A 16,189-nucleotide genomic window follows, 5' to 3' on the forward strand; every position below is an offset into this window, starting at 1 on the left:
ATATTAGCAGTAAAGCCAAATTAAAATCTGGAATGGGAAAGAGAAACCAGCAGTTTAGAAATTTTCTACCTTTGGGAATGTCAAGGCCCCTCCAACAGGCTGCGCTGTGTAACACCTGAGGGAGTCCCAGCCCTTCCCAGGGAGCCAGGCACCTGCTCTGCCCCACACCCCAGCTCTCACACTGCTAACGCCTAACCTCAGCCGGTGGCCAAAACTGGTTTCACTACAAAACCTGTGCGGCTGGCTCCAAAGCGGTCAGTGAATTTGGGGATGAAATGGGAACACTGGTTTCTGTGGGGCAGTCAGCAAAAAGTCAGACCCAGATGTCCAAGAGGATGTGGGTTCCAACACCAGCTCTGCTAATGACTTATCTGTACAGTTTTGGACAAACCACTTCTCCCTAAGTGGAAGAAAACAAAACTTTTAACCAAGACAATTTTAGCTGCAGTAACCATAAGCACCTAGAGAAGATATAGCTAAAATTCTATAACTCTTGGAGAAGGTACCAAAGCTGAAAAGTCCCTACCATTCAGGCAACAAATATTTACTGAGCCTTGGTTTTAATAGAGGGACCTTGGGAATTCCCTGGTGATCCAGTCATTAGGACTCATTACTTTCACTTTTGGGGGGCCCAGGTTCAATTCCTCATTAGGGAACTAAGATTTCACAAGCTACATAGCACAGACAGGGAAAAAAAAAAAGAGAGAGAAAGAGAGGGACCTTAACAGGTTTCATCTTTCATCGTCTAAGTTACACGAGTCCACAACCCTAACTAGAGTCCCTCAGATAAAGTGAAGGTCTCTGAAAAGGGCAGCATGAAAATCAGCTGAGGAAACAAAGAGACCACTGGTCCATTTGCCTCCGCCGACATACACACCTCAGGAAGGCGGGAGAGGCAGGCAGAGGTTTCCATAGGTACCTCCAAATCTCAGGCAATAACGTGAAGGATGTGGAGTTTTGAATTGAGGCTCTCTCTAGGGCTCTGCCTTGCAGGCAAACGCTGCCTGTCTCCGTAGTCCAGGAGTCGGTCTTGACTCACACAAGCATGGGAAATAGAAGCCAGTCATTCTGAGGGTGCCCATTTAAGCTAAGAAAGATCTCTTCCCACCCGGGAATGAAGGAAAGAGGCCACACCATCCATCTTGTGGACAATTCCTAGGTCATACACAAGGCAAAGACTCAATACTATTTTTCCAGGGAGCTACCAGGATGCTTTTAATCCATCAAAATAACTCAGTAAGTGGAAAATGAGCCATCCTAGAAATTGGGTAACCTTCCAACCAACTGGAAGGTTGCTAGCTGGCTAGCTGAGGGACTGTTTTGGTCACACACTGAATGAGTGGTCTCCAGATGAAGTTGAGAAACAAGGCGGTGCATGAGTGAGGGGACTGTCTGGTGACTCTGGATTATATTCTGGAAAGGTTATGGCTGAGTGGGGCAACCCCATAAACTCTGCTGAGATAAAGGACAGACATGGAATGACAGGAGGAAGTAGTGGCAAGACAAAAAATGAGATCCTGCAGTCAGAATTGTGCTCAGTGGTGACCAGACAGCCAGGGTGCCCATCAAGTAGGCCTAACAGCTGCCCTGGCGAGGACAGGACTCAAAAGATCAAAAACAGGACATTTCCTAAGGACCACAGAACAGGTTTTAGGGTGTAGCTTTTCTCCAGATTCTATAAAATATAGGATAACAAACACACAGCTATCCTTAGCCATCTAAACCGAAAGGTTTTGGACGAAGCCCTTATAATCTGAATTTGTGTGACTCTCCATCTCCTTTTCCCAGCACATGGAACGAAATTTTATAGATTCAGGTAACACAGTGTCCCTCCTCAGGTGAACTGTATTTAAAATCCAGGCACTGAACAGACCTGAACAGCACAGGCTATCTTTACTTTCCCTTTTCCATGCATTCTCCTGTGTCCGCCCTCTCCTGACCTCAACCTCAACACTCACCCATGAGTTCCTTGATGCTGCCCTTTCCTAACCCACCCTCACTATGGCCCCTTTTCATTAGGAGAGTCGTCTGAACGATGCCAAGGGCAGAAGAGATAAAGAAAAATAAAGGGAGTAAGGAAGTGTGTGGTCTGAGATAGGGGAATGAGATGAAAATCCTGCAGACAGACAGAAAGAGAGAGAAATAGAGACAGAGAAAGCAAGGGAGTTGGAGCGGGGGGGAGGGGAAGAAGATGGCACTGCGGGAAAAAGAGCGCCACAAAATTAATTTGAGGAAGGGAACAGTAGAGGAGACGCTGGTGGAATAACAATCAGGCAGTAGGGGCTGGGGGAAGGGGGAGGGCGCCGTGGGTGGGGAGGACCCTCCGCGCAGAGCACCAGCAGCACCACCTATGGGCATGGCGGAGGCTTACAGGCAGCAACAAAAGAGGCCCCCCGCCTGGACACGCAAGCCTGGAGTGCGGGTGGGGAGGGAGAAGCCACGCTTCTGCCCTCCAAGCCTCTCAGTAACACAACACGCAGGCTACAAGAATACATTCTATGTGGCTCTCCTGGGAAGATAGGGATTTAAGAAGGTGGGGGGGGGGGGGCCGCGGGAGGTGGGCACGTAGAGAAAACTGGCTTTTTCCATTCCAAGGAGGTTTCCCTCTCAGAACTCAAACGGTAGACAAGAGAAGGGTAAGGAAGAGGAGGAAAGCCAGGTACTGAAGGCAACGTGTGCACCTGCTTCTCCCTTCATTAGCTGGAGAGAGGGTTTTCTCTTTATTTCCAAGTGATTTCCTTTCCCCACTCGAGGCTGGAGTGCAGCTCCCTCCCTGGGGCACTGGCCGCCCCTCACTCAGCTGCTTCCTCCCAGCACTGCCCTGAAACTCCCAACCGTCATTAGAAACCCCCAGGGACCACTAGCTCTGAGAAGGGAAGGGAAGGGTCCCCCTGCCGAACAGGCCTGGGGTGGGGTTGGGAGCTGGGGAAGGGTGGGAGAGAATGAGAGAGAATGCAAAAGCTCTGCAGAGGGAGGGGAGAGGGAAAACGTGATCTGTTGTGCTTTCAGGGAGGAAGGATCCTTCATATTTTTAATAATAATAAATACATGAAGACAGATTTGCCAGCATTGCTCTGGCTCCTCGGGAAGTGTGGGGGAGGGGAGCCAAGGCAGCGGCAGCACCGACCAGTATCTCCCCGCCCCTCCCCCACTACACAGGCTCAGTATTGCGGCTCCCCCTCCCCCCGCAGTCCTCCCCATCAGAGCCCACCCTTTCTGTGGTCCCTTCGCACAGCTCTGCCCCTCCCTCCGCCACCTCTCCCTACTCCCCTAGCCCTAGACTCAGTCCATTCAGCACGGGTCCTCATTGAACACAGTCTCACTCTAGCTCTGAGACGTCCTGGTACCCACCTCACACTCCCTAATCTGAGGCCCTGCTCTTTCCTACCAGTGCCCTTCACAGCTGATACACAACACCCCACAGAAGTAAGCCGGTATATTTCAGCCTTTCCCAGATCCCACCAAAAGGGACTGCTTTTCTCCCCATTTTTATTTCAATGTGACCTCCTTTCTCACAACCTTAAATATAATGGCCATCAAATGTGCTCAGGGGGTGTCAGGGCCTCAGGACTAGGTAGACTACTGCCACCTATTGACCCAAATTTGTTCAAGATAGACCTTTAATACACTTCTTACACAGTGGCACTCTGTCATTTCAAAAGCATCAATAGCTTAAACATGCAAAGGCATGGCTCTTGGGGCTTCTCTGAGACCCTCTGAACAATGAGATCAAAGAAATACAAAAGCGAGACTGGGCAGAGAGCCAGAGCAATGATGCCTTTCTCCATGCAGAGGCAGAAAAAGAGCCCGAACCCAAGGAATGAAAAGCAACTTCACGTCTCCTCAAGGGTCTGGAAGCAAAGAAAAGTAGGGGTGAGAGTTTTTCTCAAGGGCTGTTAAAAAAACCTTGTACATCACAATATGAATTATGTTACCAACAGAGCAGAAGGCAGGATTTCGCTCATACGCCACCATCAAGTTGGACAAATCCTTGGGTAAGTCTCAACATGCATCTGAGGTTTACACAACTAATAGATTGCAGGGAGTATGGGGACACTCAGGAATGCTGCTGCCTCTCACTGAATCCATACCAATCAGAACTGGAGATTGAACAGATAAACTGGGCTATGCAAAAGGGCAGGTCTACACCAAGCAGCTCAGTGGACTGGTTCAGCTCTGTACCTTCCACCAACCCAAGGCAAGGAACACAACGAAAAGGCCTGCACTCTCCATGGTGCTGAAAAAGGATGCCATGGAGTCCTCATTCGCGAAGACTGCTGCATACTCCTGAAAGACATTCCCCAAGCCCTCATAAAATCATAACAAAACAAAGCTTTAGAGGCAAAAACAGGCCTTGATCAAACCCTCTTCCCTCCCCCTCAGATGACAATACTAAGACAGAGATGCTAAAGTACTTATCAGTACCAGATAAGTAACACTGACACTTATACTACTGATAAGTAGTACTGATACGAGAGTAAGTACTCTCTTGCTGGAGTAAAGCTCCCTCCGTGGGGCAATGAACTCACTCAGCTGTTTCCACCCAGCACTGCCTTGAAATTCCAACCATCATTAGAAACCCCAGGGAGGCACCAAGCTTTGAGAAGAGAAGGGTCCTCCCACTAAAGAGACCTGGAGGTCGGGCGGGAGATAGGGTGGAAAGAATGAGAATGCAAAAAGTCTGCAGAGGGAGGGGAGAGAGCTGTGATCAGTGGTATCTGCTGTGCTTCTAGGGAGGAAGGATGCTTCACATTTTTAACAGACACCACGTGATAAAACTGAGCAAGTGTGCACTGATGATACACCTCACTTAGTTAATGTTGGAAGTGATGCATTCTTTGCACTGATCAGATCTGACATTCACGTGGTCTAACCAGAGAACTAAATCTGAACAGGAAGAAGGGAAAGAAGAAAAGCAAATGACAGCCATAATGAAACCCTGAAATCTTAATTCTTAGCTTCCTTGCCATACTACTGTAAAAGTGATTTTGAAACTACATGCTGTGGAGTTCTAACGGTTCCTAGGAGCTCCTCAGAAATCGTGGGAGAAGTGGGCCATGAGAACATGAAGCTCTAGGAACCCTCATTCCCGCTTCAAAGGAACCTCACTTGTCTTTTTTACAGGGTGAAAATCCAAGCAAAATTTTGTCAACAATGTACTTTAAACATTGTTTGATAACTCTGGTGAAAATATTCTCAGAAATTACTCACGTTTTGGTTGGAAACCTCTTTCAAATAGCACCTGTCATCTAGAAGGCCAGAGATAACAAGATTTCCTGAGATTAAAGACTGGATTGAATTAATATAAGATCCACAAAGGCAGGGATTTCTGTCTGTTCAGTTCACTCCTATAACACAAAGAAGCCAGAACAATGTCTGGAACTTGTGATTTCTTTGAAGGCAAGCTCTTGAATAGAAATGGTACAGTAAGGAGAGAGCTAGAGGTCATAAACTACTTTTTTTTTTTTTTTTTTAAGGAAAAAAGAAGAAAAACAAAACCTTGAAGACATTCATAAACCCAGGACACTTGGCCACCCTTCTCTATTTACCAAAGCACTGGCTCTTTAGCAACATAACCTTGGACAAAGGACCCAAGTATCTCAGCTGTCTCATTATGATGACATGTTTTATAAGGATTAAGTATAAAGCACTTCGTTCAGTATGTAACACACAGACAGACCTTAAAAAACAAAAAAAAAGAGCACCTCCTTTCCCTTGGTAGTTCCCACAATCCAAAAATCTTAACAAATTAGAAGCAAATGCAATAGCTGGTCCTAAAGGAGAAAGTAGTGGTCCTAACCTCTTGTCCAGTTAGTTCAGCCGGAAAGGAAAAAGGCAGGCTCTGGGTACATCAGGCTTGCTCAGACCTGCCAGGGACTAAGTCAGAGACCCCAGCAGTAAGTGCATCTTGGTATTATCCATAAGAAACTCCTCTAGGCTCCTTGGTTTGCAGGAAATCTCAGATTCAGTCTAACACATTTATTTTTCAACTGAGGAAAACTAAAGGCCAGAGATGTCAAGTATTTGCAGAAGATCACATAGTTAACAGAAGACAGTCCTAGACTGTCTCTCTTAACCACTTTCTACCAAGCTATAGCTGACTGAAAGCAGGCCCTGCCCCAGACCAGTTTAAGTCCAAATTCATAGGACTTAGAATCAACAAGGTTTTAGTGATAGAATGATCCAAATTATATCCTTCTCCATGACACATCATTAATTCCAAGGAATTATTTCTACAGACTCAACCGCCTTCCTATTCCTCTTCTCATTTTCTGTATTATCCAAGGCCAGAGGGATCTCTCACTAACAGAAGTCATTCTTTGAACCGAATATAAGATCTCAGATATTTAACTTCTACCAGTCTCCTGACTTGGCTGATGTCTGTGGGATTTTTATTCTTTTGGTCTGTTGGGAGTTTTCTGCCTGCCTGCTCGTTGGCATTACTTCACAAGGTCTTTGTAACAGGACTGGCCTTTACTAACTGGTAACTGAAGCCTTTCTTGAAGGAGTGTCAACAAGTCAGAAAACCACAAGACCATCCTGATTCCTCACACTCTTCTTATTCACTCTATTTTCTCTAGATACACTCTCTCAATAACTGACCTAAGGGCTGCCTTATTTTCATGCTGTTTTAGAGAAAAGAAAAACATTCAGAGAAGTGGAAACACGAATAACTTGGTTATGAGGAAAGGTTCCATTTAATAGTATTTGATTACAGTCAAAACCAAAGGTTTTCTGAACACTAATGCCATCTGGTGGTCAAAAAGATACATTGCCTGCGTGCAGTCGTGACAGACTCTTTACCACCCCATGGACTGTGGCCCTCCAAGCTTCTCTGTCCATGAGATTTCTCAGGCAAAGATACTGGAGTGGGTTGCCATTTCCTCCTCCAGGGGATCTTTCCTGATGCAGGGATTGAGCCCACATGTCCTGCATTGGCAGGCGGGTTCTTTACCACTGAGCCACCTGGGGATCCCCATAAGATACATAATAAATCTTAAAATGTCCGTATATTTCAGATTATCTGCATTATCACAACAATAAATCATACAAGAACTTGGGGCAACATGGGGGTAAAAGAATGTATTACACTACTCTAATCTCTCAATATTTTTTGACTAGCCAATTTCTAGTTTCTGGGGAACATATTTGTCAAAGAAAACCATATAAAGCCAAACTTTCTTATTCTCCCCCAAGATCTCCTCTTTCCCTTTTCCATCACCCTCTCACCAAAAATACCCACACCCAGAGATTCCAGTCATATAATACATGTGCAAAAGGGGCTTGAATTTGTTAAGTAAAATCAATTTTATTAATAAAGGTCTTTCCACATGTCCAGAGTATATGATTAATGAATTCCAAAGAAAAAACCTACATACAATGAAATTAGAAGTATCCCAGATGACAAAAATAAATTAAGTATGTACACCCATAATCACCGCCGCCTCCGAAAACCTGAAAGGAAGGGAAACCAAGAATGAGGCAAAGGACAGTTGGAAAAAACCGAAGAGACAGACAAAAAGACCATCTAGAGAAAAGGGCTCCTTAGGAGTGGGTCCCCGTGGCAGTGCTCTGTATCCTCCCAGGATGAGAGACAGGAAGGAGGAAGGAAACTGACATTGGATAGCAGTTCCTTCAAGCGATGCTTTTATATTTACGTAAGCAAGCCTGCACAGGAGCTATGGGGATTTCAGAGACAGAATCCAGAAGTCTCTTTTGTGAATGATACTGATTTTCATCTTGGAAAAGAAAAAAATAAGGCTCACATCTAAAGAGATTAGTGCCCAGTATGGAAGATACACTGTAGAGGTTGGTAAGAACTAGAATGGCAAACCCAGAGCCGGCATCTCAATTTATAAAGCCCACCCTGCGCTTGATCACCCAGGTCTGAGCCATTCACTCACCTTTCTTCTTCCGACCTTTCTTAGGTATCTTCTTCCGCTTCTTAGTAGGATTTTGATCCTGGAGATGCACGGAGAAGGGAAGGAATGGCTGTGCGCTTTCAATATTAGTGTCCCTTTCCAAGTTCCTCGTGGTAATAAGCCCACATACAGTTAGCTGAAGCATGAAGGTCACCTCCCACCACTGGATCAGCACCTCACCTCGTTAAGATGAGGAGTTCCTCCTGTCAGAGCACTGATGTCACTGAAGTGTGTGAGGGAATGAAGCTGTGAGCTCATGACATTTGCTCGTTTTCGCCGTCCTTTCTCCCGCTTGCTGACACTTAAACGCACCATCATGCTCTCCTCATAGTTAATCCTGCAAGAGAAACATAGACAGTTTCCAGCATGCTCAGTCCACTGAGGCAGAAAGCTGCAGCCAAGAACCTGGCCCAGGTGTTTACTCAGCCATCATGTAGACAGTTCTCAAGAAATTTCATAGCTAGTCACCACAGTATTTGCTGAGGTGATACTATATGCTCAGTACTCAATGTTCAATGAAATGCTCTTTGTGCTAAAACGTCCCTCCTCCCCAGAAATGAACTCACAGCCCGTCCACAGGAATATTTAAATTATTACATAAGAAAATTCTTTGTATTCCAGCTTCATAAACAGGATCCCCTCACTGACATCTATCGACTATAGAGACAGTCACCTAGGCAAAGTTGACAAATTTGTGTTCAACAATTGCTTTTCTACTTTCCTTCCCTAAGCTAATCTAAAAACCTGATTTTCTTGCTTTCTTCAGAAAATAAAGAGCAGGGATAGTGAAACAGAACTTTAGAGCCTTAGTCAGTGGCAATGCATATTTTTTTCCTCCATGGAGCATTTGCTCAGCTTGAACAGCTTGGGTCTGAGGGGTGGGAAAACAACATTTTTCCCCTAGTCCCCATAATGTACTTCAAAACTCTAATTCTTAGAAATCATTAACCCAAGTTTAGTACTCCATTTCCTACATAACATGGGTTCTCTTGGAATCAGATTAATCATATTCATTCAAAACAAAAGGACAAGTCCCTATAGCATAGAAACAACTTCTAACACACCTGTGTTGATCCTCCTGACTCTGGCGAGTAACATGAGGATGCCGAGCATCTCGGATTTCCTCTGGAGCATCTGAGTACTGCTCCTTTAGCTCACGAATGACAGAGCTGCTCAATGCCCGTCTCTTGGCTCGTTCTAGGCGCTTCTTCTCCCGCTCAGCTTCTGTTTCATCTATGTGATTAAAAATCAGCAAGGGTTATCCCAGAACAGAGAAGAGAAACACAATTCACACAGAGGAAGCAGCAGCCACAGTTCATACCATAATGAACTGGAACCAAGCGTGGTGGGACGTATTTCTTAGCTGTTCCTTTTCCAGATTTCTTCCCTGAAACCCCAGACTGGCCTTCCTCTGCTTCATCTTCCTCCTCATCCTCAGAGCTCAACTATAAGAGGAACATAATGTCCACAAACTTAGGAAGAGTTAGTCAAATAAGTGACAAGGAAATTGAAAGCTGAAGTACCTGGGAAAGTGGGAATACAAACCAGAGGGACAAAGGGGAATCTCACATTCAACACTCTTAGGCACAAGTTGGGAGTCAACAGTAATAAGAGAAATCCCAGGAGGTCCAGGAGCACCACAAGGCTCACCCAGGTTTAGATTCCTCAGGAAAATCAGGGTACTGCAGCCTCTTACCTTGCTCATCATATTGCTGGGATGAGGCTTAAAACGGAGTGGGTCATTCTCACCTACAATATAAAATGCAAGAGACTTTACAAGACTTGGAACTTTCTGAATGGTCCCCAGAAAACCTTAGTTTCTCCTACTTACTGAGGCTGCCTGTCACTGCAGTCTTGACCAGTTTGTCAATCTGATACTTCAATTTTTGGTCCAAAGGACGAAGCTTTTCCAAAACCTAAAATGTGGTTAAATACCATTACATGAAGTGTAGTCGCTCACTGTAGCCTACCAGGCTCCTGTGTCCATGGGATTTTCCAGGCAAGAGTACTGGAGTGGATTGCCATTTCCTTCTCCAGGGGATCTTCCTGACCCAAGGATCGAACCCGGGTCTCCCACATTGTAAACAGACACTTTACAGTATGAGCCATAAGCACACACCAAAAGTTCCTATTTTTAGCTGCCAGATAAAGCCCCTAAAATATGCAAAAAGTAGAGGAAATGAAAACAAAAATGCCTTTTCTCCATTTGGTTTTCTCATTAAACATGAGAAAAATGAAAAAAATAAAATAAAATAAAAGTGTTAGTTGCTCAGTCCTGTCTGACTCTTTGCAATCCCATGGACTGTAGCTCGTCAGGTTACTCTGTCCATGGAATTCTCCAGACAAGAATGGAGTGGGTTGCTATTCCCTTCTCCAGGGGATCTTCCTGACTCAGGGAACATGAGAACATGAGAACACCCACTTAAATGAGAGCGATCATGCCACAGTCCTGGAGTTCAGGACTTAGCAACTTAGAGCCCATAAGATGCCAAATGCTTTGTACCGTGCGAATCTCCACCAGTCTCAAAACTGCAGGATGTCCCTGAAGAGAACCTCCTGAGGCTTTGTCCAGGATGAGATGGCTCAAATCCATAAGGTACATGAGCAACAGCTGATCTTTTACTTCCAAAAGGCTGAGACCCTGAGTTGAATCATAAGAGAAGCAAATTCAGTTTTAACCAGAGAATGAGGAGAGAGAGCCTAGGGAAAACAGGATAATTTTTTCCAAGTTCAAGTTTTTTCCAAGCAGTTCATGTAAAGTATCTAGAGTAGTCTCAAGGAAGTGGCTATACCTAAAATGGCCACAGAGAAAATTATGCTAACACGATGGAAGCAAACCTCACAGAATTATGGAAGACAGGAAGAGCAGGAAAATCAATAAAGTATCCCCCGAAATCACTATAGCAAGGTTTCTCAAACTCAAGGGCTACTGATATCTGGGGACAGATAATTCTTTGCTGTGGAGCACTGTCCAATCTACAGTGAACAGAGGAGGACTAGAGGGCATTCAACAGCAGCCCTGACCTCCACCCCCTGACCCCACCCCTCAAGTTGTGACAATCAAAAATATCTCCACACAGTGCTGAATTTTAAATTAATTTAACCAAAACAGTCACCATGATTTTATAGTGACTGTTGAATCACTACAGTGAATACATATCACATATAGTGAATACATGATTTTATCCCCATATGATGAAATTATACATTACAGGTAAAAACAAGGATCTATACCTAGTGACATGGACTTAGTTCTATGTCAACACACTTTCTCCCTACTACTGTGGTTCAAACTGAGGAGGCGAGAAGTATGATACACATATTTCACATGTACAGAAAAATGAAGATAATACAATTAGCAACTGCTACCCCTGGGAACTGAGATGAGAAAAAGGAAGAAATAGAGTATACTATAAAAGTGATTTTCCATCAAGCACATATTACTTTTATAACAAACAAACTTTTTAAATGTATCCCAGTGGTTATCTCAGAATGGTGATTACACTGATTTTTTTTTATTTTCTTCTTTGTGATTTTATGTATCTTTTCAACTGTCTAAAAATTAAAATGTATTACAGGGACTTCCCTGGCGGTCTGGTGATTAAGACTCTGCGTTTCCACTGCAGGGGGAACGGGTTCAGTCCCTGCTCAGGGAACTAAGATTCCATACGTTGCACAGGGTAGTCCACCACCAAAGAAGTGTATTACATTACAGTGTATTATGATTTGCTAATCATAAATTATAAGCACATTCTCTTAAATAAAAAAGTAACTTGTGTAAGCAGACTTAAGGTATGGTTATGGGGGAAAAAAAAGTCAATGTGACTGCATAAAACAAAACTGGAAAAGCCCACAGCCCTTGGAAGACCTACTTCAGACAGGCTAAATAAATAATCTCTACCTAAGATAACACAGTAATAAGAGTAGAGCTGGGATTCAAACTCAGTCTGACTCCAACACCCAAGCCCTGGGTATCTGTAAACCAACATGCTTGAGGTCAACACTAGCATGATATAGGAGGACCAGCAAAGCATTCAAAGACAGACAAGCTGAGCTCAACTTTTGAATTAGGCATTCAATAGTCAAATATTGGGTAAATTATGACCTCTGTCTCCTCATCTATAATATGTAACATGAGACTCAAATAATATGGGAATGTACTTTGTAGCCTATAAAACACCTGATGAAGGTCTTTGATTCTCAAAGTTACTAAATAACTGTTCAATGAACAAATATACAGTGATCTAAGATACATGTGTGCAGCTCATCTCAAAAAGGCATTAAAATGCATAAAAGCATCATACCCAGAATAAAGACAGCCAAGAATGTGAGAAACAGGATCTTCTGACATGCTTGGGCATTGTCAAGCTTATGAGTTACACGTGTATGGGTTACAAGCATATAAGACAAAAAAAAATGAGAAGCGAAGATTAAAAATGAGAAGAGAACAAAAATGAACGAAGAGAAGGAAATGGCAAAAAGATACATTAAAAATTCATTTAGCTATCTTCCTAAAGCACAAGTCTGCTGTAAATCTCATGTTTTAAAAACCCTCAATGACTTTTATTAACCTACTATAATAATTTCCATACTTCTGCTGACCTACGGAATGTCATGCTTAAACGATATCTTAGAACAAAAGTTCAATACATAAAACAGGCAACACAGTTCAAGCAGGGATGAGGGATCCAGAAATCCCTCATTCCTTCTATACTGATCCAGAGATTCCTTCTACACTGTCCTGCACCCAGTAATTCCTTTGGAAACTTCAAGACCTTAATTTGAAAATCACTGTATTTAAGATACACATCATTTTCATAGTCAGAATACATCTTTAAATCCACAGTATCTTAGTATGTCGCAGATTAACAAGCAGCACTCTTTCTTAGTATACAAAATAAGCAATATGCCCCCAATTAGCAAAATTTTGGATTAAATGAACACAGCAGTAACTCCTTAGTTGGCCTACAAGGCTCTTCATAGTGACTACTTGTCCAGTCATATTTTCTAGCCCTGCCCCCAACACACACACAAAATGTACAAAAAAGCACACTACGTGACATACCTCCTTCGCAGAATATCATCACGTGTTAGGTCTTCGTGTTTTTGCACATGCTATTTCTTTCCATCCCTCTGACCCTTGTTTATTCCTCACAATCCTGCTACCTCCTCTAAGACGCCTAACTCCCTTTGCTCCCTGCTGATCATTTAATCTCACTCCTCAGTTTTCACAGCCACTCACCATGACTGCTACTGTTTATACCCATTGCTTCCACCTGCCTTCTCTACCAGACTTCAGCACGGAAACTGGATCTTATTCATCTTCAGAGCTCCAGCACTGAGGACAGGCCACACACTCAATAAGTCGACAATGGATAGAGCTGTTGAGGATATTAAGTCAGGGGATGCTTACTCTTCAATATGTCTTACCTTCTCTGTACGATAACCTTTAGCCTGAACTTTTTTGGTCAGAGTTTGCACTTGTGCTGTGACAGCCATCACCTGAAATTAATCCAAATAAAACCCCTGATCAGAATACACTCAAGTCATCTCTGTGAGCTGTGAAGGACAAAATCTAAACAAGCCACCTAAAAAATACTGATATCTGAGACACTGCCTAAAGTACACCATCATCTTCTTTTCAGTTCTGGGGAAGTACAGGAGAGGCTGATACTTCTTCAAAAAGAAGAAAAAACTTTCAACCTCTTCTTAAAGAGATTGACTTACCAAACTAGAGGTAGGGAATGGGGATGGGAAGTGGTCATGAGTGCACTGCACCTTTGTGCCGCTGAACTTGCAATGTGAGATCTATTAGTATATAACCCTACATCAGCTGGGCACCCAAAGGGCAAATCACATCACCTTTCTCATCACTGGTTTCCTTATCTATAGGAATAAAGGAAATTGATTCAGATGCTTTTTTGTCCTCAAGTTTCCTATATTCCTTTGGATGCAGAAATCAATTACTCTGAATTGTTGCCTGAAAAGGTTTTCATTAGATCATCCTGCTCTTAAGGTATCTGGTTATTCAAATACGTACTCAGTCGCTATGTCCTATCCAATTATTTTCGACCCCATGGACTGTAGCCTACCAGGCTCCTCTGTCCATGGCATTTCCCAGACAAGAATACAGGAGTGGGTTGCCATTTCCTTCTCCAAGGGCTCTTCCTTACCCAGGGATCCAACCTCCGTCTCCTGCATTGGCAGGCGGGTTCTTTACCGCTGAGCCACCAGGAAAACCCCATGACCCCAAATCACCAAACTTTAGAGGTAAGGCAAACAAAGTCAGAGCCTATTTGCAACTAATCTATTCCAAAAGGGATGGCACTACTCACCTGCTCCTGGAGGTTTTTCAAAAGTGCCACAGCATTTGGCAGGTCTGACTCCAACACCTCCTATGAAGGGATAGTAAAGAAAAGTCATTTCTTTCCTCAGGATCATAAGACGGAAGGTGTGGGGTGGAAAAGTCCCCTCTCTCCTTCAAACAGCCCAGACTTCCTGCCTTCCCACTCCGATGCCCATGCAGCCTCGCCTCACGGCCGGCCGGCCTCTCACGTTACTGGAAAGGAGCGTTAACTCCAGTCCCGTCTCCTTACTACGGTTGTGGCTGGGAGGACGCCTCGGTAGAACTATTTTTATCACCATCCTTTCCTCGCGCCAATAATTTGCCTCCAGGCACCGAGGAGAAAGGAAACGTCCACAATATCAAGCCAAGGAAACAAACACACGAAACTCACCGGAGCCGCCATCTTCACAAAGCCTGCCCCTTCCGGAACTGTACTTCCGGAGAGCAGACGTTGTCATGATAGACTTGAGAGATCACCGCCGCTTGCAAATCTAAACCAATACGAAGAGGGGCTCTCTCATTTCCGCTCCAAACAGGATGTACGGAAGGAGGGGCCGGATCCAGCCAATGGAACAGAAGAACCGGCTAAACTCGTCAGACTTAGGAGGCGCTTTACCAATATAAATATGCTCTTGGAAAGAGCCATGTGATTCGTAGATTGAGTAGAATGGGTGGAGTTAAGCCAGTAAAAACTCGGCAATTGGTTGATTGGCACTTTTAAAGGCCCAATGGGAAAAAGGAGTTAACTGAGCGAACTGAGAGCGTATTGGCTCGTGGATGCCGCAGTACCCGGAGTCTCTTTCAAGATACTTCCGTTGCGTTGCCTGAGCCTGCCGCTAGGTGACGGGCCTCAGCTTATCTCTGAGAAGGTGGCCACGTTATGGAGTCGCCTTTCCAGGCTGGTGTTCCAACGCAGGCCGTGCTAGATTCTTCATGGACCCCCAAGGCGTTTGTACGATCTGGGAGAAGTCATTTGATCTCTGAGCTCTTTTCATCTATAAATAAGAGAGTTGAGCCAGAGAAGCCCAGAGCCAGAATTTAGGCACAGAGGATAAGCACATTCACCTGCATGGTGGCCACCTGGGGGCAACGCGTAAAGACCCCCTCCGCTGCCGCCTTCTGCCAGTTAGGGGATGTGAAGGGGAGGACGTTTGACAAAAGAAGCCAGTTCAGATTTACATGACTTGCTTCTGTAAACCCAGCTTGTGCATACGTAGTATTTCATTATGCACTGCCTCATCTTTTCTTCAGGTCAGTTCAGTTCAATCGCTCAGTCGTGTCGGACTCTTTGTGACCCCATGGACTGCAGCACGCCAGGCCTCCCTATCCATCACCAACTCCCGGAGTTTACCCAAACTCATGTCCATTGAGTCGGTGATGCTATCAAACCGTCTCATCCTCTGTCCTCCTCTTCTCCTCCTGCGCTCAATCTTTCCCAACATCAGGGTCTTTTCAAATGAGTCAGCCCTTTGCGTCAGGTGGCCAGAGTATTGGAGTTTCAGCTTCAGCATCAGTCCTTCCATGAATATGCAGGACTGATTTCCTTTAGCATGGACTGCTTGAATCTCCTTGCTGTCCAAGGGACTCTCAAGAGTCTTCTCCAACACCACAGTTCAAAAGCATCAATTCTTTGGGGCTGAGTCTTCTTTATGGTCCAACTCTCACATCCATACATGACTCCTGGAAAAACCGTAGCTTTGACCAAACAGATCTTTGTTGGCAAAGCAATGTCTTTGCTTTTTAATAAGCTGTCTAGGTTGGTCGTGGCTTTTCTTCCAAGGAGCAAGCCTCTTTTAATTTCATGGCTGCAGTCACCATCTGCCCCCAAAAATAAAGTTTGTCACTGTTTCCACTGTTTCCCCATCTATTTGCCATGAAGTGATGGGACCAGATGCCATGATCTTAGTTTTCTGAATGTTGA

At 44.4% G+C, this 16,189-nt stretch overlaps 1 protein-coding gene across 1 annotated transcript; it reads right to left on the reverse strand.

Annotated features, from left to right (window-relative positions):
- Positions 1-7,289: 7,289 nt before the first annotated feature.
- Positions 7,290-14,701, reverse strand: NGDN (neuroguidin). The gene is made up of 11 exons (XM_004010324.5): positions 14,660-14,701; positions 14,258-14,317; positions 13,353-13,424; positions 10,426-10,563; positions 9,754-9,838; positions 9,619-9,671; positions 9,244-9,367; positions 8,987-9,155; positions 8,103-8,259; positions 7,905-7,962; positions 7,290-7,455 (listed from the first exon to the last, which is right to left on the reverse strand). Exons 1-11 carry the CDS (start codon positions 14,669-14,671, stop codon positions 7,436-7,438), a joined length of 948 nt encoding a protein of 315 aa, XP_004010373.1. The 5' UTR covers positions 14,672-14,701; the 3' UTR covers positions 7,290-7,435.
- Between the last annotated feature and the right edge of the window lie 1,488 nt (positions 14,702-16,189).

Source organism: Ovis aries, chromosome 7 (genome assembly GCF_016772045.2).
Source record: "Ovis aries strain OAR_USU_Benz2616 breed Rambouillet chromosome 7, ARS-UI_Ramb_v3.0, whole genome shotgun sequence".
NCBI lineage: Eukaryota > Metazoa > Chordata > Mammalia > Artiodactyla > Bovidae > Ovis > Ovis aries.

What these genes read in the sequence shown, in the direction of transcription:
- NGDN (XM_004010324.5), bottom strand. An exon ending in TGCAGTGACAGGCAGCCTCA is followed by an intron (nt 9,672 to 9,753) that starts GTAAGTAGGAGA and finishes TTTATATTGTAG; the next exon opens with GTGAGAATGACCCACTCCGT. An exon ending in CCAGCAATATGATGAGCAAG is followed by an intron (nt 9,368 to 9,618) that starts GTAAGAGGCTGC and finishes TTCCTCTTATAG; the next exon opens with TTGAGCTCTGAGGATGAGGA.